The sequence below is a fragment of the Momordica charantia genome (assembly GCF_013281855.1).
Source record: "Momordica charantia cultivar OHB3-1 chromosome 1 unlocalized genomic scaffold, Mcharantia_2.0 BLBB01000001.1, whole genome shotgun sequence".
In the NCBI taxonomy this organism is placed as follows: domain Eukaryota; kingdom Viridiplantae; phylum Streptophyta; class Magnoliopsida; order Cucurbitales; family Cucurbitaceae; genus Momordica; species Momordica charantia.
The window spans coordinates 19,289,541-19,312,030 of NW_028275157.1; the positions used below are offsets into that span (position 1 = coordinate 19,289,541).

The following is a 22,490-nucleotide window of genomic DNA, read 5'->3' on the forward strand; positions in this document are numbered from 1 at the left end:
AATAACTGATTAATGTATTTATTTTCGACCAAAAGTTCGTGAGTTTAAAGAATTGCAGTGATTAAGAAATGCGAAAAATTTTAGTAGGTTTCACATTTTCTGAATGTTTGGAAAAATGGTATATGTTTTGTCTTGTCCAATCCGACGACCAACGGAAACGAATTAAACCGTCTTTCCTAGAAATTTCGGCCGGCCGCCGAAACTTCTTTTATTTCCCTTGCTTATCGTAGGCTCCTCGGCTCGAGATTTGCAGGGAACGCTTCGAAGTGGAGTTTCATCTTCTTCCACCCGAAAATGTCTTCTTCGCTTACCTGTAACAGGCTAACGCTGTTTACCGTGGCAGCTGTTGCTGTTCAGATCATTGGACTCTCGTTTTTCGTGTTCGGGTTTTTCCCCGTCAAACCAGCACTATCCGGTGACAGGTGCTATTCAGTTCTCTTTCTGATCATTGAGCAACGAAACGATAGCATTATTAAAAGATTGAGCTTCTGAAAGTAACTACGTCTCTATTGGGCTTCGGAATTAGAATTGTTTGATGTAATTGAGCAAGCTTAAGCTGGACCAGCTGGTCTGATACCCTGAGCTCACTTCGTATGGTTATTGAAGCAATGGAGATTGGAATGTTTGTGTTTCAAAGCACCTACTTAATTCTTTCCTATTGAGGTTTACACGTCGCAAATGTGATTTTTTTTTTCAGTGGTTCGGAAAGTTTTCGTTCGCCCACATGCTATTCATTGCGAAATGAGAGTGAGAAAGATCTGCCTCCTCATGAGCTCCAATCGCTATATCAGGTCCTTTCCGAAGATATTACTTCTTTTGATACAGTCATATTGTTTACGTTCCTGGTTGAGCTTGAACTTGTGTAGGCTATATATAAAAGGGTGGTTGATTGAATTTAACTATATGGAGGGGATTGCTTTTATAGTAGGATCAAACTTTATTTAGACTCTAACCACTTTGTAAGCTTATAGCAGCCTGTTCTTGGTTCTTAATTAGGGCACCTTTACTACTCTCGAAGATGTGGTTCTAGGAAACAAAAAGAATTAGTACGTTTCTAGTGTCAATTACGTAAGGTTTTAGGATTATCAGATTCCAACTTACGTGTTTCTTATCTTATTCAAGAGATTAATCCTCTGTAAGTTCTTGGTATTTCTTATGAAATTGTTTTGATTTAGCGGTTGCAATAGAGCTAAAATATAGATGATAATGGCTTGAGAGTGATATTATTTAGATCACTAAGCTTTTCAAAAAGTCCCATGGTCAACGGACAGGAGGACAAGTTTAAGGGAAAATCATAGTCTCTCTCAGTAATTTCGAACTCATTATGAATCCTTAGGGGTGCATAAAAATAGTTTGAAAAAGAAATCCCATGACATGAAAGAGGAAGCTGTTGATTATTGAATATCTATTATCTGCTCTGTAATATAATATGTGGTTTGAAATACATCGGGGGACAAAAATAGCTTCTATCTCTTAACTCTTTATCTTTTCCCTTTCCTATTGGTCTTTTAATTTTGAAATGCATACAAGATTAGTGAGAACATAATCTAACTTGACAATTTTTTCATGCAGGAATTATCGGACATTCCTCCTTTATTTGACCGACTAGTTTTAATGGTATGTGAACTACAGGCAGAAAAATGTGGTTTTTCATGGCCAGCATATATTAATGTAACAGTTTCTTTCTATAACGAACATGTCAGTTTAGGTAATTGATGGTCTTCCAGCAGAATTTGTGCTTGGAAAAGATGAACGGCCTCCAAACCAGGCCTTTATGGAATCTATGCCATACACTCAATCATTGTTGGCAAATGGAGTTGCAAAAGGTTACCATGCAAAGGCTGCACCTCCAACTGTTACGATGCCCCGTCTGAAGGTAAGTGTTTCTTCATTCTTGATTATTGTGGCAAAAATGGTATGCCGGATGCCAGCAGTCTACGGACCTTATCTATTTGCATATGATTGCAGGCGATCGTATCTGGTGCTATCGGAGGATTCCTTGATGTGGCTTTCAATTTCAACACTCAAGTTCTACTTGATGACAATCTTCTTGGTAAATTAGTGCAGCTTCAGTATATGTAAACCATGTTATGAATATGAATTATGAAAATGAAATCGCTTTTACATATTATAGGTCAGTTTTTTAAACTTGGTTGGAAAATGGTGATGTGCGGAGATGAAACATGGCTTAAGTTGTTTCCAGGAATTTTTACTAGGCATGATGGAGTTAGCAGTTTTTTCGTAAGTATGATACCTTAATCTTTTGATGTTACATACAATGGATGATGTTTGGTGCATTGCATGCTACTTCATACCTTTATAGAACTTCAGTGTTCTGGTCTTACTGCCGTAATGTCTTCATTCCTCACTGGCATGGACTCTTGGACCCGGGACATGGAGATTTGTAGTTTATCTGGCTTTCTATTTATTTGGGATCCAGTAGCCAGCTAGCCAAAATGTCACCAATGGCATGCTATCTGGATGTATCAAGCCAAAGTGAAACATTTTGTTCTATAGCTTAGTAGTTAATGAACGTCTCACACATCAGCTTACTGTATTCTTAGAGCATGTGTGATAGCACACCACTTCTTTAAATCTTCCTAGTTCCTACATTTAATTTGTGTAATGGATTCCTTTCCTGTAGTCTCATAGTTTTTAAATATCACGAGTGTAGTTTTCATTTTTATGCATGGAACTATGAAATAGTTATCTAGTATGAGGGCTTGTGACCTTGGCTGTGCAAGCACGAAGGTGTTAAGGATCTACTAATTGACTTTAGCCTTTCTGTTGAGTTTCTGATGCTCATATGTTAAGTCCCTGAGGATTCTTTGAAACTTTCCTCACGAGTCACAATTAAGTTAATTAACTGATACTAAGAGAGAGAATTTTTCGATCCCCTTTTGATCGTACAAGAATATGTGGAGCTTGGCATGTCTGGAAGCACATAAGGAAGATCCAAGCTCATTTGAAGAAGCTAAGAGCCTGAAAGAGTGGGAGAATGCGATGAAAGAGTAGGGGCTTTCTTGTACGCTTCTCTCTCCCCTATCCTAACAAGTGAAGTGAACCCTTTAGAACAAGCTTCTAGTCTAATCGAAGGGATGATAAAAATCCACTTTGCCACTAGTGGCAACGAAGCTGGTCAAAACTGTCCTCTCCAGTGAGACCAACCATCTCTTTAATTAATGGAAAGCTGTTTGATACTACCAATTTACTTGGAAATTGTTTGTTGCTTTGATGCTTTCAGGTCTCCTGTGAAGAAATAATTTGAATGATTGAATGAATTCTATGTTAAAAAATTTGTTGTATTATTGCTCAGCTCTAAATGATGTCGTTCATAAAAATAAAGTATGACACCAGATCCAAAGTGATTTGGTTCAACGCAGCAAAATCAAATCTGTGGGCAATATGGAAGGAGAGAAATGACAAGATTACTTTGAAGATAGAAGCAATAATGTTGCTGGGATTTGGGACTTGACAACTTTACTCGATCTTTTTATGATTACTCACCAAACTATTTTGTAATTATTCAACTTTTTTTTTTCATGAGCCGATTGGAGTGGGTTTTTATGAATCTCCTTGGCCTCTCAAGGTTGTTGCCTTATCTCTCCCTCTTTTTCTTTTTTTTTTTTTTAAAGAATTTCTCGTGTAATGAAAGCTTTGTTTCCAATCGAAAGAATAGAAAAATTAGAAAGGTATGATCCCACATATATGAGGCATTTTGGACTCAAGTAAAACCTGAGCTCATTCGTGGAAGGAGGGACAAGAGGACGTGATTAAGTTAACTCTAATACAATAGCTTAAGCTTCTTATGTTAAAAATAATTTAAAACTGGTAGACCTCATTGTTGCTTATATTTTTTTAAAAATTTTTGATGAAGCATACTCTTCCGTGGTTTTTTTTAATTACGATCATGTACTATCTTTTAAATAGACTTACAGTATGGTATACATGTTCAAGTTTCTTATTTCTGCAGGTTAAAGATACTGTAGAGGTAGATAAAAATGTTTCTCGACATTTAAGTTATGAGCTTAGCAAGAATGACTGGGATCTTCTGGTAAGTCAATTGATTTTGGGTATTTTTATCCATTTCTTTTCACGTGTGTGCAATGACAATAACATTTGTTTTTCGTTGATTTTTTCTTCGTGTTGTTAAACCCGAATTGCACTCTGTGTCTGCTTGCTGAGTAAGTTGTTTGTTCCTTGCAATTGTTACGTTCTCTTGTTTACCATAGTTTTTAGTAGTCAGGATATCTTCCATTTCAATTTTTCTTGTCAACGTATTTTGGGGTATTTAAATGGTATCTTCCATTTCTTGTCAATATGCATATTGATCTTTTCTGCAATGTAATTCAAATGCCTATTACAAAAAAGTTGAACTAGCATAGAAGACGATCTACAATTTAGTTAGTAATATGGTTTAATTCATAGGCTTTGTTTAATGTCATTACAGTTGTGTGTGTATTTTTATAAACTCAGTAGGTTGTTTCAATCTGTACCTTATTGGGCAGGCCTGGGGTCTTTGTCCCTCAGCTTGGGGTGGATGATTTTATTTATTTGTAGTCTGTTAGAGATGGTTATAGTTTTTTTTTCCTTTGAACCTCTTTCGTTTGAGTTTTGCAACTTTGTTACTCGACTATCCTGGCTTTGTGAACTTAAGCATATATTTTTTTGACATTTACTCCAGTGCAATTATTCATAATTGTAATCTGTACATTTGATTGCCTCACAGTGAAATTATGCAATTCTGACTTGCATTTGATCTCTATATGTACTGCGTCAATTATTTTAACTTTGCAAAATACTTGTGTAGCCTGTTTCATCTTTATGCCAAGTCTTCTATCATATTATTTGAATAATATTTGCCTGTGACATAATAAAAAGGCAGTTGTTAAGAGCTTCTAACTGAAGTTTCATTTCAGATTCTTCATTATCTAGGTTTGGACCATGTTGGGCATATTGGTGGTCGAAACAGGTGCATTTATTAGTTTCAAAATTTTCAACTTCTGCTATATCTAATTATTTTATTTAATAAGTTTCATTTGGATGTTTGATCTTTTCAGTCCCTTAATGGCCCCAAAACTTATGGAAATGGATGAAGTGGTGAAGATGATTCATTCTAGTACCATCATGAATCCAGATGATAAAAAGAGGACGCTTTTGGTTTGTGGCACCTTCTCGTCTCCTTTGACTTTGTCTTATCATTTTGAAACTCGTCATGTAATAAATATGCATTTCTAGGATGTGAATAAGCCAAGAAGTTCATAGTGCCGGTTGACATGTCTAGTTGATGTGTGCTGTTTTTGTAATTTAACGATAGGCATTCATTCCTTTCCAATAATTAACTAAAATTTCATATAAAAATTTAACAACTAGTAAGATTGACAAAAATTCCTGGAGTCCTTAAGATGGAAACTCCTTCACCAAAAGAGAGGCTAAAACATTAATTCTTGTTATGTTCTACTAGAGGATGTATGGAAGTCTTAAAAATATTTTCCACCAAACTCCCTAAACAAAGACATGGAAGCAACCTTCGAAGTATCTTTTCCCTGCCTTGTATACGAGTTCCAAATTGAATACTGAGAAGAGATTTCTTTGGAAGAACGCCTCAAAGATTAGAACTAAGTGTGTTAAAAAAAGTGAATGAGTGGGCCATGAAATAAAAGGTGATACAAATATTTCTCGGAAGTAATTGCCATAAAAGAAATGCATATTTGAAGCCAGAAGCAAAAAGAGATGGACATTCCTTTTAATCCACTTAAAGTTGCTAACTTTCATTTAAACCAGAGCCTTAATTATCACTTGAATTTTTTGGCACCTTTGTTTCCTTGGCTAGCGATTGAAATCCTTCTTGGAAGTTAATTGCCCTTTCAATATTTTCCTGATTAATGACTATTCATGTATCCCTGGAAATAGAAATGGGATATAAATTCCTCTGGCTTGTTTGTGAGACTATAAATTCAAATCATGCAAATAATTTAATTATATAATCATCGTCTTTTGAACTTCAAATTAGGTTGTAGTGAGTGACCATGGGATGACTGAAAATGGCAATCATGGTGGGTCATCGTATGAAGAGACTGATTCCTTGCTTCTTTTTATTGGATCAAAAAGTCAGGCCAGTGACTTTGGATCAGTTATCAGCAATGGTGTTAACCAGGTATTCATCTCCTAAACTTGTGCAATGTCTTCAGGTTTGTATTAAGATTATGCATTGAAATCTTTAATTACTAAAGCATCAATATTCATTCTATAATTCAAGCTTTGTCTGAAATATTATTGTTCATAACACTCAAATCCTGTAGGTTTATTCAAACAAAGTTGTCATTTCTTCAAACTGATAGCTTGAACCAATTTCTTTGAACTTCTACAGTCTACTTTTCTGACTGGAAGTACTTGCCTGATAGTATTGAACCAATATATCTGTTTAGTCTGAATGGTCTTTTTTATTTTTATTTTTTGACTTTCCTGTAATGTGCTTCAGGTTGACATTGCACCAACACTAGCTCTTTTATTTGGTGTGCCAATTCCCCACAACAATGTTGGCGTCATGATTCCAGGAATGATTGATTCTTTTAAGGGTAAATGCCGCCCTCCCTGTGCACGAGGCCTTAATTGGCTTCAGAATCATAATGAAGTTGTGGAAATGAACAGGGGAAAGAGAGAGAGTGGGCCGTTTGAGAAGAAAAGTGATTGGATATTAAAGTAGAGATGTAATCTCATCTGTTAAAGAGTTGATTGCAATATTCATTTTCCATTCAAAAGCCTTGAACATTAGTGGATAAACCTGCTACCTGAACCTGTAGTGATCCAATCTGCTTTTTCCTTTACTTACTCACCCACATTCTCTTATCAAATAATATCTAGAGCTAGATTGGAGAATGCTTTCTGTGCTTTTTGGAGTTTGTATCGCTGTCAACTTGTGTAATCTTATTGTGGTATATCTTTCTGCATGGTTACAGATATGCAACAACTGAGGGCACTGCAATTGAATTCTTGGCAATTGCTTAGATTGTTACAAAAACAGGTACCTAGTTTTTCATGTAGAAGTGGCCCATGCGATGGATTTTCGGGTGATCAAGGATATAATAGTAATGGTAGTATGGAGAAGTTCTGCCGGTTGTATTTGCGTGCTGCAGTTCTTCATGATTCCTGGATATCAACGGAGCTTTCCAGGTGGGCACAAGATCATCTATTTGGAGATCTTGTAGCGTGGAACAGAAAAATTAACTTTTTGTAGTAATTTTAACAGGTCTGATGGCAGAGAAGACAAAAGTAGAATTATTGCGGCATACTATGAGTTTCTGATAAATGCAAATCAATGGTTATTACACAAAGCTACTGACGTAAGAAGTTTATCTGTTTGTTTTTAAATTGTTATCATAATTTTTGAACAAACTCTAGATATTTCATGTAATACTTGATCACTTAAGAATGATATTGTTGCTGATTATGAATGTTCACTTTTGTTTTTTTTTTCAGAAACCTGCTAAAGTTATTGCTTTTGGAGTGGTGTCAATGACCCTATCTTGTCTGATATTTTTTGCCGTCATTTACTCTATTATCCAAGAAATTTGTTTAAGAGAAAAGCAATTATCCAATGGTATCCTTCCCTGGCATCTCGATGAGGTTTTTTCCCTAGCTGTAATATTCATCTTGGTTATCAGTATGGGATCGAGTTCCATGGTTGAAGAAGAGCAATATATTTGGCATTTCTTGATCTCAACATTGAATATGCTATTGCTTCGTAAAACAGTGCAGTTCTTTCAAAAAGGAAGCGCCTGTGATTCTTTTGCTTTGTTAAATGGACACGGAAGAATTTGTTTAAGGGCATCTTCCATCTTTACCCTCCTTATCTGTGGAAGAATTTTAAGGGGCTGGCACCAAGGAGGTGTCAATTGGACATATCTTCCAGACATATCCAAATGGCTTGAGCAGTCAGAGAGTGATCTTCAGTTGATTCAATTAGCCTCTGTCTTCCTTACAATAATATTTAGCTTATTATCTCTATCTTTATTAGGAAGGAGAACGAAAATTGTTCTAGTGGTTGGATTTAACTTTTTGATGTCTGGATTGCTAGTGTTGCATCATATCGTGAAATCTGAACACAATGCGTCACTACCATCCAACAATGCTGCTACTTCATTAGCACAAATGATATATGCAACTCTTGGTGTTACTACAGTCGGGACGGTTCTGGCTGTCCCATGGATTATGCCTATTCAGCTATCCGAGACATGTTCAAGTTATCACAACTCTTCAATCTCTCATCCTTCTAAAATTGGGAGCGAGTCCCAATATCCAGAACTGAGAGATTCTTTATATATTATCGGGTGCGTGTACGTTGGGTCTTGGTGCCTTTTGCAGTTGCTGCTCCAACAACCAATTAACTCAGCAGTTATGTTACTCATTCTGATGCAAATTTTGGCCAGCTTTCTGTTCTTTTCTCAAGGGATGTTGCAGCGGAAGCAGTGGGTTGAGGTGAATTTTATCTTTAGAAACCAGTTTTATTTACTTTGTATAGTTTCAAAGTTTCTGTGCATCTGTGGCTACTTAAATGCATGCTAATCCTGGACGGTTATTTCTTGCTTTAAAGGTTGCTGTGTTGTACTATATAGGAATGGCTGGCCATTTTGCACTGGGGAATAGTAATTCTCTAGCTACAATCGACGTTGCTGGAGCTTTCATTGTAATTTCTTCTCCCTTGTGCACCACAGAATTACTTGTGAATGCACTCTTGAACTTCATCCAAACAATTACAAGCCTATCTTAGTTATGCGGATTTTATCCTTGTCAGGGCATTTCAAACTACTCAACGTTATTTTCTGGCATATTGATGTTCATCATCACCTATGCATCACCCACCCTGCTGCTGCTAAGTATGGTAATGTATATCTCAATTAAAAATCTGGACATTGCTGCCCCTCCTCAAAATGTAGATTCCGGGCACGTTCTGAAGATGATTCTTGGCCTTCCGTGTCTGGTTCCACTTACTGTCAATTCGATCTTGCTGATGGCCTACACAATAGTACTGATCTTAATGAGGAACCATCTCTTTGTTTGGAGTGTTTTCTCTCCAAAGTAAGTCCTCATGAAGTCTCTATTTGACTTTCAGCACTTTTCATCTCTTTATCAAACCATATGGATGGATGTTCTGCTCTAGTTAAATTATGTTTTACAATGTATGTGCTATATCTTTTAAAAGGAATTCACTACCTAGATCATGTAAAGCTTTCAGGGCTGTACTTTAAATGGTAACTTCCAACTGAACCTTGTATGTTTAAACTTATGATTTGCATTATTTCTCCAGGTACTTGTACGCATGTGCTACGACTGTGTGCGTCTTGATCGGAGTCTTTATCGTGGCGACAACAGTAACCTATGCACATATAGTGCTTGCTTTACGGAAAAAGATGCTAACCTCGAACGAGGGTAGATAAGAGCATCAACTTATTTTTGGCTATTCTTTCAGATTCATTTGGTTCTCTGAAGAAGGATTTCACCACAGGATCCGGCTTTTACTTTTCAAAACCAACTTTGGGATTGATCCTCTTACATTATCGTATATGAATTCTTTTAGAAGGATTTGTTAAGTTAAATCTAAAGAGTCCATGCGACTCTTGATTACTGATGAAAACTTCCCTTTCCATCCATCTACTATGACTTCATAATTTTTGTTGTATGAATGTGGGATCTATAGATTTATTCGTATGAAAAGAATTTATCTAAACCCAAATGGAAAAAGGAATAATCGTATTATTGTGTAATATATTTTTATTTTGTAGGAAAAAGCAGCGTGAAAATATCATAGTTGAAAAATGCACCGAGTTTCTGTAATTTGGGAAATATTATTATTTCCTAGAGATATTCTAGATTTTGTTTTATTTTTTCAGAAAAAGAACAGAGGGGCCAAGCCAATGACTTGAGAATTGAAATGGCGCAATACGGTGTCGTATGGATTGGCGCGAAATTATCTTAAGATTTAACCTGAACTGGAATCACGCCGTAGAAGAAGCAGCAAACGTAAAAGTAGTAAGTTTGCGCTCCAAGAAACCTGGCGCCGTATTCGAATTCTTCAAAGATTTACCTTATCCTGTTCGGATCCCGATTGCTTTTCCTTCTTCTCACGATCGCTCTCTCTTCGCAGGAGAATTCTCTTCGAATCTTCTCAGCCAACGATTCTTTATCTGCTGAAATAGACCTCAATTTTCTCGGGAGCAATCAAATTCTCTCCGCTGTCGAGAACCACCGTCTGGAGTACTGAGCTCTGCGCCGCCGCATCCGGTGCGAAATGGAGACTACGATGAAACAAAGTGTAGGAAATAAGCTGGAAAGAAAAGAGAACTCGGACAATGTGAACGACGGTGTCGAGACCTTTTGGACAATTTGTCCGTATTGCTATTATATCTACGAGTACAAGATAGAGTATTTTGACTGCTGTCTCCGGTGCCAGAACTGTGAAAGGGCTTTTCATGCGGTCGCCATTGATGGACCACTACCCCAGACTACGCTGGTGGAAGGAAAGGAGCAGTATAATGTTTGTCTTAGATTATTTCAAATTTGCTACTCCGATGAACCGGTAGCGGTTGTGATTGATAAAGAAATAATGGCGGATGTTAACAGTAACACTACTGTAGTTTATAAACTTGAGGACGATGATGGTAGTAGTACCACACAACGGAGAAGGGTGATTGCGAACGACGAGGGCACTTCAGGCCATTGCTATATTGATGAGTTTTGTGAAAATTCGCCGGAGCAATCGGATAGCATTGAAAAAGATGATCGTGCAGAGCAAGAGATTGAGCAGTTGCAATCAAGAATTCGTGAGATTGAGAATGAAGGTAAATCGATGGCTGATCATTCGAAGGACAGACTCAACGGGGAATCTGAACACAAGAGGAAGAGTAAATCTGGCGAGCTGGAATCTTACATTGAAGGCGATGATGATATCTTCGTTGGTTTACCAAATCTTTGGTGATGGATGGGACGGAAGAGAAAATAAAGTCAATTTAGCTTTAGTGTTGGAAATGGCGACCATTGTATCTAGAGTGCAGATTACTTTTGTTCGTTCCCAAATTGTTTTGTACAGTCGGAAACTGGTGAATGAATAGAATACTGGAAAAACTCTCTCTTGAAGTACCAAAAAGAGGTCTTCGCTTTGTAAGTTCTCTCCAACTTGCTAATCTCGTTTATTCATCTTTCTTTCCTTTTAGTTATAATCAAAGAATTTTTATTTATGTAATGAAAAGAGATTTGATAAGGACCCAAAAGGTAATTGACTTAAAAAAAGGCTCTTCCAACTGGAACATACATAGATAAGTAGTGATTACAAAGGGAAGAAAGAGTACTGTTTAATCATTTTAGGGGAAGATTATGAACTGGTAACTTCACAAATCTCTCTTGATTCAATGGATTACTTTAACCAGGATAGGGATAAAAAGAGCTTCACTATCGCAATTTACCTGAAACAGAGTATTGGGTCTTGTGGTAGACCTTTATTGGATTGGATTTTTAATGGATAGCCATTGTTTTCTTCTTTTCAAATATTTCATCTCAACCAGAATACCTTGATAGAGCATGCCTTGTCTCCAAAGATTTCTAACCCATTGGTAAATTCTAGTCATGCGGATGGGTGACGTGTGATTTTGGTTAAAGCACTTTGAGTATCCTTATCTTATCATCATAAATACAGAATCAAAATGCATAGTAAATGGCAGTTATGAGATTGATATTACATAATCTTCCTTAATCACACAGAAATATAGCAATTAATTGCTTCTCTCTCACTCTCTCTAAAAGTAGAGAATTTCCCCATATAAAAAAGCCTCGATTGTCGTAGTTGGCAGCAATTATTGCTTTTCTTTCCCCTTCCAGTAAGGTGTAAGGCGAATCTTGATACGCCATGGTTTTTTTGCACCAGGTAACTATTACAGACACCACTCAACAGTCAACACTGTATTCTTTTCCGTTTTGATACTCACGAGCCTTTCCATTTTTTCTTCTGCAATCTGTGTGTGGTTTTCATAGCTTGAACAGGCCATGCAGTCCATCCAGAGCCACACAACTTCAGGAACTATGCAACAGATCTATCCTCTGGGACAACCTCCGCCGGCCAAGCATTACAGTCCATTTTCATCCTTGCCAAGGAAAGAGCCTAAATTGCATGCAGCCCAGAAGCACCGGCTGGCAGAGCAGAACAGAAGGAACAGAATCAGCGGCCAATATGCCACCCTCCGTGCCATCCTCCCCAGCCTACCCAAAGTTAGTCCAAACTCCCTCTAAAAAATCTATCTTCAATTAATCTTAAAGAGCTCACACCGTTAAACTTTGTGTGCATTGACACTTGAAAAGAAATGATTTGTGGACACAGACGGATAAGAGTAAGCTCAAAAAGGCTTTTGTGCTTGCTGAGACAATCCGTAGGGTGAAGGAACTTAAGAAGCTTGTATCAGAGAAGAGAGCAGCCAATCGTGAAGCCAGGGGATGTGGGTTACCCAGTGGGGCAGATAGGCTGAGCTTAGAACAGTGTGATGGTGGTGAAGGGATGGTGAAGGCGGTACTGAGCTGTGAGGACAGGCAGGACATAATGGCAGAACTGAGCAGAGCTCTGAAAACGGTGAAGGTGAAGCTGGTAAGAGCTGAGATGGTGACTGTTGGTGGAAGGTGCAGATTTGCTTTGTGGGTGCAGGGGCCCAAAGAAGGACCAGGGGTGCTTAAGAGGGTTTTGGAGGCTGTTATGAGGAGGCCTTCATGGATTGCTAGAAAACCGAGAAATGATTGGCGTACTCCAGCCCCCAGCAGCTAACAAGAATGCCTTTTTTCTCGAAAAATGTCTTGTTTTTCTTCGAGTACCATCTAAGAAACACATCTACTGACATGAGGCATGGATATAACACAGTACCGATACATTCATGCATCATTTTCTAAAAATTTAGGACACGAAATTTAGGACTTCTTTACCACGAACAGTATCTACATGCTTACCAGACACCATCAATAAAGATTTGACCGTTTAAAAGAAATAGGTATCATTTTCTGCATTTCTCCTTGTCAAAAATTTAATGATGACCAACAAAATATGAGTGTTAAACCGTAAGTACCTAAGTATTATTCTTTTGGTAAAGAGATTTGGTAGGTCGGTCTCAGAAAAGGCTGATGAACTCATTCTTCTCTCCCCAACCAAATCCCATCAAACTCAAAAACAGTCAACGTTCAAAGTCTTTATATAACCATCATGGCCCAATGCTCCTTCAACTCAAGTCAACAAGCTGAATCAATACAGTTGAAAAGGCTTGTCTCATTCTTATTCAACCATGGTTGCTTTCAAGGTTTGCTTGAAGATAATATTGTTTGTATCCTTGTCATTGACAGGCACCAACATGAGCTGTCGCCTTCTCGATACTCCGGCAGCTCCACCTCCATTTCCGTCCTTATCTCCAATTCCTCCGCTGCCATTCCCTCCAACATCATTACAGCCGCTGCCATCTGTACCGACATTGCCTCCCCTTCCTACGATCCAACCGCTGCCGAAGGCCTTGCCTCAGCTTCCTCCAACGCCAACCCTGCAAGCACTGCCTCCACTGCCTTCAGCACCAGCAGTGCCAAAGGCTACCTTGCTCCCTTTGCCACCATTACCAACAATTCCTTCAGTTCCTATCACACCAACAACCGTGGCGTTGCCGGCTATTCCTTTCTTTTCGCCGCCTCCATCTAAATGAACCACCTCCTGAAGTTTAATGGCATCGCAGCTCCATTCCTCTCTGCTGTCTTTCTACCTTTCTTCTTGGACTTCGCATACTTCTGTGTGTTTGTCCATTGTTTTGTTTTCTTCATTCCTTGTAATGGCTTGATTGAGTTCATATGTCATAAGGTTTCTGTCTACAGTGACATCATTATTGTATCATCTCATTTCTTGAGTTCTCGTACTGCTGCCTTTTCATTCGATATGAGTTCTAATATTTGGATTTGCATGTCTGTTTAAGCCACACTAGGCTATCACTATTCATTAAAAGAAAATCCATTAGCTGCTAAGAGGAGTATGTGGAAAAGATAGTGCCCTTGTGAAAGTATTGGAAGCAATTCTGAGGGGGAAAAAAACCCAAATTGTTGTTCCTGAGTGGTTTTTCTCTTTATTGTTATTACAACTATTTGGGGTTCATCCAGTAATTCTGATCAAGCGTGGTCTTAAATCAATGACCTATTGTCCTAATTCTAATAGATTGTTGGCCAAGCAAGGAAACAACTAAACTAACTCAAAGCTCTTCTAATGGTTCTTCAATGTTCTCACAAGCATAACAATCGGTCATCACCGTGCCATTGCCGTCTGTTTTCAGAAGCTATTTATAAGCATCAAAATCTCATCTTCTTCAACACAAGACTCTCATCTGAATTCTAAACCTACATGTCTAGCTCTTGACAGATCCTTGTCCTTCTATTCCAACATATAATGGCTTCCATTAAGCATTACTTCTTGTCGACTTTGTTGATATTTGTCATTTCTATTTCTATTGCTGATGTCGGGTTTTGCAGCTCGTGTCCAACAAATTGCAACAGAAGCTCGAAATGAAATGGGAAAAAATGACTGCAAATAACAATCAGTTGCAGTCGTTCTTGCAAAGAATACAGCTATTAAAGAACCGAACCAGCTCCAAGGAGCCATTACTTTGCAAGAACTATAGCCTATTCACCATATAACCTAAAACACAGTCGCATCCTACAATGCCTGAAACCCGCAGTTCAAGAATCAAGCAAAATCCTACAGTTCCAACTGTAGTCCCCACCAGAAAGAAACCTCAGCCTTCAGAGTACCTAAACCCATCTGAAGATCCTGATACAATGTCTATGAAGTACATAAACTAGCTCTGGCAATGCGATAACTCTAAGATATTATATTACCGTCACCTGGTCTCCGCAATTTGCATCTGAGTCGGATTTGTTTAAGCATTCTGTTCCTCTGTATTGCTTTTCTTTGCTACGTTGGTCTTCTCTCACGGCCTTGTACTGTTGTTGCTTATGTACTAGGGAAAAAGGTATCAATAAATAAGGCCCCTTCGTTTCTTGTGATAGTCGTTGAGTAAGTGAATGAGCACTTCAACTTTTTCCGTCAAATGATTGCCTTGTCAAGCATAATTGCAATTTTTTCCCCCAAGCAGCAAAACGAGGCTAGTAGCAAGCTACTGCTTAAGACCACCACCATCATAGCCACCGCCAAAACTGCCAATAATCCTACTTCCGCCTCGCTCCATCTTACGTCCATGACCCTCAGTGCCGGCTCCACCCTAAAGATATATTGCCTTTGTTTCCTTCAACCTACATCTGGTCATAGTAATATCCACTGATCAGCGAAAGTCAATATCACAATTAAACCCAGCACCGCAAACAGTCCCAAATACAGCATTACCTAAGGATGGATTATAACAACAAACCCTCCAATTCCTACCGTCCATTCCACCACTTCAATTATTGCTTCCCACCCCACCATGATCAAATGAAACAAATCCTTCCATTGGCATAGCTTCCTTGATAATTGGTATCATCAATCAAATCCTCTAGGATTTATTGCCTCGTGCTTCTGCGAAATATGATGCTTCTATGCCAGTACCATTGCATATAGGTTAATGAAGGAATATGAAAATGAAACAGGCAGTAAATAACTAAATATTCATTTGAATGGGGAATGTATTTTACAAAGGTTATCTAGGTTATTCTGCAACGTGAATAATTGTAGAAAGTCATCAGTCACCTACCTCATACGTCTACCCACCATTAATTGTGTTCTTACTTGATTTCGTCTTCATACCGATTTATCTTCCTTCTTTGTGTATTCATGTACAAAGATTAGCTGTATAATTTATCGCTTATAAAAGATTAATTCACGGCTACAATTAGATTTGATAGCATCCTCCAACTTCTCAACACGGTCGAAATCAACCTTGAATGTCACCATGGTAATTCCATCTTTACCACTGTCATAATCCTGCTTAATGTCCTCAACTTGGAAAGATTGCAACTGCAAACACCAACAAAGAATTCAGATTTACAATAATATCATGTGTCTGAACTGAAGAAACGCATACAAGGATGCCAAAGAAACATTGAGAAACTGAAATTTATTGTTAAATTAAAAAATATATATAATTGTAGCCAATTGAAATAAGATTATAGTTATTAACACACGACAAAGTAAGAACAGTGCATTAAAGAACTGTAAAAACCTGTATTGCTGGAGGATCATCACTCTATGGTATATATGTGATTGTACGAATGATAGAAAAATGTTTCTATCAAATAGTAATTGCAATATTTTGACTATTACATGAGAACTAGACTGAAGAAAAACAAGCAGAAACAAATGCAAAAACAATGACCATGTTACAAACAATAGCCATCTAATATATGGGAAATGAAAAAGAAAAAATTTGAATGACAATTCAAATCCGTGGGCCATGATATAGGGATACAAGGTAATTGTTAAGCCATTGGCAAGTTTACCTGGTGGTACAGGACCCCTAAAAGATCGAATGGTACCTCCACACCCATTGGAACCTAAAAGACATGGAACCCAATTAATATTAAAAACAAATTTTCATATTTAAATCAATTTAAAATGGTTTTAATACAGTTAATTTTCTTCATAAACTTCTTAGTAATACTATCAGCACAAGGTTACAACACATTGAAGGAAAGAAGAAACACCTTAGATTTCACAACACATGTTTGGGCACTTTTCAAGCATTCGGAAGCTACTCCTCCATAAGCCCTAACTAATCCCCCAGTGCCGAGTTTGATACCTCCAAAATACCTAAAATTTTGGTAGAAGAAAAAAATATCATATCAAGTTAGCCGTAGCACATGGCAAGCATACACATTTAAATCAACCAGGAGCATTAACAAGAAGATTCTAGGTCACCAATTCGCAAGTATTCTCCCCAAGGAAAATTTTCATATAGATAGATGCCTAAAAACATATTTCAACCTAATATTTATCATTTCAAAAGAGAATACCTGATCACAACCACCATGACTCTGTCAATACCTGAAGAAGCAATGGCAGAGTGAATTGGTTTTCCAGCTGTACCAGATGGCTCGCCATCATCATTTGACCTATATTGATCTCCAACCTGAATTATGGCAGAAGTTATAAACAAAAGGAATTGAGAACATTGGAATAAATATATTAACTCCCCTCTATATCATCTCTTTATTGCAATCATCTTGACCAAAAAATTAGAATTAGAGGACAGTTCATAATTCAGAATGCTGACATAATGTGGTTCCTGAAAAACTCAAACATTACGTTTTGAAGTAAATAATATGACCATGAGGAAATTGATAGATTAAATCTCTAGACTCTAATTTTGAGAGCTTTAAAATAGGATGGAATCACACTTACGCACACAAAAAGAGGATGGAATCACACCAGAAAGATGATATTACATTCACTGCAGGCTGCAGCACATCTTCATTTACAAAAGTAACATAATTTAAAAACTGTAAAGTAGAACTAAGCATTACATTTTCCTATCATATTTTAGAAACCACACAATATGTTATTTTTTAAAAAATATAAAAGCGATGCCATAACTTAAATATATGATTTTATTACGCCATTTAGCAAAAATTATGTTACACTTGCTACAGATGATGTAATTAGTGTAGCATTGGACCACTGTGAAGGATGATGAACTAGCCTATAACAGATACTCTTCAAGAACCTTTTACAAGAAAAACATCAAAGCATGTCTATTGATCTACAAAAGATAGACTAAGCACCTGATACGCCCAGCAATTGTGAGTGGCTCGCGGATCCCGCACCTGAGTTTCAGGACAAAAGTTAATATGTAGCAGTAGAAGTCTCATGCCGGCCAGATTAGTGGAGTTTATACAAACATATCAATCTTATTCTAAAAGATTTTAGGACGCATTTGGAGGTAAAGTTCCAAATTCTCCACTAAATTAAATAAAAATAATAATAATAGTTTGCAATTGCGAGTTTCACAAGAAACGGATAGCTTTGCCAGTTGAATGAAATAATCTAGAATATAAAGTACGGTATAATTTCCAACTTCGAAAAAATGCCACACGGGAGTCCCTGGAAACAAAAAGGATCAGTTTCGGTTCAACAAACAGAAAAGCAGAAAGCTTGAAGAGGAATAGAAATCGCAGACTCCTCGATAACAATTTGCAAGATGACAAGGAAAACGAGGAACAAATGGAAGGTATCGAAAAGCAAAAGAAACCTGAGAGAGAAAAGAAAATGCAGATTGCTCGTTGGAGACAGGACCAGCGATTGCAATGAACTTGCTCTTCTTGATTTCTTTCTCGAATCTCACAATTTCTTTGATTATTGTGTATGCGCCCGCATTTCCGCTACTGCTGCTGGCTGCTGTGACCATATCTTTGTTCTCTCGAGCAAATGCGCACAGTGAGGAAGACAATCGTGAATTGAGTTTCAGGTTCTTGAAGTAACGACAATTTGGCGCTGCTGCAATTGCAATTGCCGCGGGCATCAGATTGAGCTTACGATTCTAATTTCTACTTGCTCGAATTATAACGTGGCTCCAGACCAGAAGAATTCTCCTTTTAATAGTCCATTCCTCCACTTGCCTATTAACGACGTCATTTCGACCGCGATAGAAGGCAAAACAACTTGGTTGAATTTGAATGAGCATTGGAATACAAAGTACAAACAGATACTCTTGAGTTAATCTATATATATATATATATTTTTTTTTTCAATTACGACATAGGATTGGAGTTAGTAGAGAAATTAATTAATGATCATAATATTTGTATTTGTACGCATTTTATTGATTAAAAATTTGTATTCGTTATCTTAAAAAATAATCTAATTTCGTTGATATTTATTGCGCAATTCTCGCTCAGTCAATTTTTTTCCTCTTATGCATTTGCTAGGTTTTTAAGGTCCATGTAGAAAAATTAAATTTGGGAACAATATACCATATATATTTTTTGCTACTATGAAAGATTATATTGTAAGGATATCACCTATCAAAACGAACATGATTTAATAGTAATTAGTATATATCTCAATAAAGAAGTTGTGAATTCAATCCCTCACCCCACTTAGTGTACTAAACAAAACAAAAAAGAAATTATATACGATAAAGATATCACCTAATATGTCATGTGTTAGAAACGAAATTAAATATGAACAATAAAAAAGTTTGAGCTCCACAAATTATATATGCCTATGAAAACAAAACCCTTTCGAGGGCTATAGGTGCAGATTCCAGCTACATATTAAAACTCATATAATGACAAAAACACTTATTCACTATATCCAAGTTTGTAACTTGTAAGTATTGTAAGTATTGGATATTGAGGTAGGCAAGTGTTTTTAATCCAATGTCATCAGAAATTAGCTAAAGCAAACCAAAACAAATTGTGCTATTATCAATCCTAAGCCACTTGTTTTCAATATCTTGTATGTAGCCAACACAATCACCTAAAATATATATCTATTAGATGAACAACCACTTCATACAACCTATACAAATGAGAAATATCACTAATTTCGCTTTATATATAGGCCCATGTTGGGAACATTTTTAGAAAACTTGGTTGATTTGATATATTCTAACTCCTCAAAATTACTAAAAAAAAATTATTATTATTAAAAAAATCAAACCATAAGTAACGAGGTGGACAACCTAACTGTAATTACTCATGTACAAAAGACCTATAAAACAGAGTTAGTATTCTGGTTAGTACTAATCCAATCTATATTCGAGAGAAAATATAGTTTCGTGTACCTTGCGTGAGAAACAGAGATCTCCATTTATAGAGGTGAGCTCATGATAAAATTTTTGTTGGTTGGAGGTGAATTACCGTTATATACCTTAAACCCTTTCATGCAACTTATTCCGGTCTTTGTACTCCAGAATAAAAAAAAAAACAAAAGAAAAAAGACCCAGTTATTCTGGTCCTCAATACAGTTTACATACCATCAGTATGACGAGACGATTACAATAAATAACAATCGACCATTCTCTCAACAAGCGTCGCTTTGGCCGAGTGGTTAAGGCGTGTGCCTGCTAAGTACATGGGGTTTCCCCGCGAGAGTTCGAATCTCTCAGGCGACGATATAGTATTTTTTTCCTGAATTTTAACCAAACTTCCGTTGGGGTGGTGGGCCCGTGGAAGAGAACTAATCTTTCCGAGTTTGTGGCAGGAGCCCAACGAATCTTTTTTATTGCAATTTTAACCCGACTTCTGGTGGGCCCGGAACTGAGTCAGCGCACCTCCCCTAGAACAGAACAGAACCAATCTCTGGGAGTCTCTGTATCGCGTCGCGGCAAATCGTCAAGTCACTTTACGACACGTCGACAACAGAAAAGTTTGACTTAATAATACCCAAATTTGACCGGGCTAAGGCTAATACGATACGAGTTCCCAGTCAATTATGGCACTTCGCGGTGCCCAACGGTCAGACACCCGCGCCTTTCCCTGCGCCCTTCCCTTCATTTAACGTGTTCAACCTTTTCTAAGGAAATTAAAATTTAAATGAAAAAAAAACGATCTCTTGGCAATTTCGATCATATGTAATGTAAAGTCACACTTGGCGTAGGATATTGTTAGAAGTGTGACAAAAACAATAAGGTTAAAAATAAATAAAGTGACCATAATAGTAACTTTTTAAAACTACGAACATTTTGAAATTATATGGATTAAAATAAACTAAAGTTTAAAATATATTGATCGAAATAAACTAAAACTTAAAATAGATGGATGCAAAACGTATTTCGAGATTTTTGTAAAAGAAATAAATGATTTTTCATTATTATATAGTAAATACAAATATTGTTAGTTAAATTTGTCCGCATCAACTTAGCTTAATATTAAAATATTTTGTTCTTCAAACTAGAATTTTACGTTGGTTGTACTTAAAAAAAATAAGTTAATTAAATTTTCCTATTCTATTTGTATCCTTTTTCTGTTTCTTTTAAGCAAATTTTTTATTTCTCCAATTTTGCTGGAAATTTGACTTTTCTTTTCCCTCTCTTCATTTTCAGTCTCCTCCCCATTTATTTATCTAGGTCTAACAGTTGTTAAATACATTACAAGTTGATTCAAAAGTCAATTTATTTTTTTAACAATTTAATAAAAAAAATTCCTTTCAGAAAGAAGCTTAATAATTAATTAGAATCAAGATAAGATGCAGCTAAGTGATAGTATTTGACTTCATAAATTAATTGTTTATATTACGTTTCATAATATTTCTGGTTATGACTTTTTTTGTTATTCAAAAAATAAGGTGGTTTACTAAAAAAAATCCATATTTTTTAAAACTAATTTTTTAATCTCTAGTTTTAAAACTTTACTCATAATGTATCTCTATTTAATTATTCCATATATAAAGTAGCATATATAAAATTTTCATACGTAGGTACTTAAAAGAGGAGGTGGCTGTTATGCATGAAAAAAATATGAAGCTTCGATATTTTAAAATTATTTTGATTAATAAATTATTTACTTTCAAATTTTAAATTAGCTATTTCTTAATTTAAAATAAATAATTAAAATTCAATAAATTAGTTTGAATCATAAATTTTTTTATATATTTTTTTGGCTAGTTCACGATACAAATATGAGATGATAATGTAAACTTTTTTTCTTTGAATGGAATGAGCCAAGTGAGTATGGTTTAGTGGTAATTGACATATATTTCCAATTTAGAGGTTGTGAGTTCGATCTCCCACCATTGTACTAAAAAAAACCACACATGTAATGAGATTCGAACCTTTAACTTTTTTATCCGAAATAAGATGGAAGATTGAATTATATGCTTTAAAAATGGTATAATATTGATTTTTTTTATATACATATATAAAAAGTCATATGTTCATATATAAGAATAGCTTGCCTTGAAGAATAGGACCTATTATTTTTCAGCGTAAAGGTCAAGTAGGGACCAAGCCCTGCCTTCCAAAATCAATACACAGCAGCATTCTAAGTTAAAATCTAAATTACCATTTTTTTATTGACATATTTTAGTTTCAATTATTTTAGAATATAGTATAATTCTAGGTGAAAATTCAAACAATTAAGCGTAAGTAAAGTTGTTGATATTTTAACCATACAACTGCATTTAGGTTGAAATTTAATTTGTATTTATACGATTATATAATTTTGTTGTTAATCAAAATTCTGAAGTATGACATAGCAATTAATTTATTAAGATGTAATGAGATAAGTTATTTTTTGGATTGACAAAATGGATGGTTGTGAAACAAATCAAAATATTTACAGGAATGGGTAGATACATTCAAGTTTCGACGTAATATCTAATGAAGAAAAGAAAAGAAATTTAAAAGCAGAAAAGATGGTAGATTCAATTATATGTTTTTAAAAATGGTATAAGGTTGGTTGTTAGATATACATCAAACTATCTCAAAATTAATGCTACCAATTAATGGCATTAATTATTAATAGGAATGTATTTCAACTATTTGCGATATTAATAATTTATA

At 36.2% G+C, this 22,490-nt stretch overlaps 4 protein-coding genes and 1 non-coding gene across 10 annotated transcripts; 4 read left to right on the forward strand and 1 right to left on the reverse strand.

Annotated features, from left to right (window-relative positions):
- Positions 1-116: 116 nt before the first annotated feature.
- On the forward strand, positions 117-9,650 carry LOC111005904 (Alkaline-phosphatase-like family protein). 5 transcript variants are annotated; one of them, XM_022277586.2, is made up of 17 exons: positions 123-422; positions 698-791; positions 1,573-1,617; positions 1,709-1,876; positions 1,969-2,053; positions 2,135-2,241; positions 3,974-4,054; positions 4,920-4,972; positions 5,061-5,160; positions 6,014-6,157; positions 6,482-6,578; positions 6,960-7,173; positions 7,250-7,343; positions 7,480-8,478; positions 8,594-8,686; positions 8,795-9,078; positions 9,308-9,650. In XM_022277586.2, exons 1-17 carry the CDS (start codon positions 295-297, stop codon positions 9,435-9,437), a joined length of 2,916 nt encoding a protein of 971 aa, XP_022133278.1. In that variant the 5' UTR covers positions 123-294; the 3' UTR covers positions 9,438-9,650. The 5 variants fall into 5 exon arrangements, with proteins under 5 accessions (XP_022133282.1, XP_022133278.1, XP_022133280.1 ...); XM_022277590.2 differs by lacking the exon at positions 9,308-9,650 and having other exon boundaries at positions 117-422; positions 8,616-8,686; positions 8,795-8,935; XM_022277588.2 differs by lacking the exon at positions 123-422 and having other exon boundaries at positions 697-791; positions 1,679-1,876.
- Positions 9,651-9,822: 172 nt separating this feature from the next.
- LOC111005873 (uncharacterized) lies at positions 9,823-11,166 on the forward strand. The gene is made up of 2 exons (XM_022277532.2): positions 9,823-10,029; positions 10,145-11,166. The coding sequence occupies exon 2, from the start codon at positions 10,289-10,291 to the stop codon at positions 10,973-10,975; it is 687 nt and encodes a 228-aa protein (XP_022133224.1). The 5' UTR covers positions 9,823-10,029; positions 10,145-10,288; the 3' UTR covers positions 10,976-11,166.
- A 525-nt stretch (positions 11,167-11,691) lies between these two features.
- LOC111005800 (transcription factor bHLH131-like protein) lies at positions 11,692-12,916 on the forward strand. Of its 2 annotated transcripts, XM_022277435.2 has the most exons (3): positions 11,692-11,917; positions 12,025-12,258; positions 12,368-12,916. In XM_022277435.2, exons 1-3 carry the CDS (start codon positions 11,900-11,902, stop codon positions 12,800-12,802), a joined length of 687 nt encoding a protein of 228 aa, XP_022133127.1. In that variant the 5' UTR covers positions 11,692-11,899; the 3' UTR covers positions 12,803-12,916. The 2 variants fall into 2 exon arrangements, with proteins under 2 accessions (XP_022133127.1, XP_087975491.1); XM_088119365.1 differs by lacking the exon at positions 11,692-11,917 and having other exon boundaries at positions 12,028-12,258; positions 12,349-12,916.
- Positions 12,917-15,638: 2,722 nt separating this feature from the next.
- On the reverse strand, positions 15,639-18,628 carry LOC111005799 (ribosomal protein S5 domain protein). The gene is made up of 6 exons (XM_022277434.2): positions 18,237-18,628; positions 17,770-17,811; positions 17,002-17,117; positions 16,693-16,798; positions 16,489-16,542; positions 15,639-16,006 (listed from the first exon to the last, which is right to left on the reverse strand). Exons 1-6 carry the CDS (start codon positions 18,504-18,506, stop codon positions 15,848-15,850), a joined length of 747 nt encoding a protein of 248 aa, XP_022133126.1. The 5' UTR covers positions 18,507-18,628; the 3' UTR covers positions 15,639-15,847.
- Positions 18,629-20,020: 1,392 nt separating this feature from the next.
- TRNAS-GCU (transfer RNA serine (anticodon GCU)) lies at positions 20,021-20,102 on the forward strand. Its single transcript has one exon. It is a non-coding gene; the product is annotated as a tRNA-Ser (tRNA).
- Positions 20,103-22,490: the final 2,388 nt, after the last annotated feature.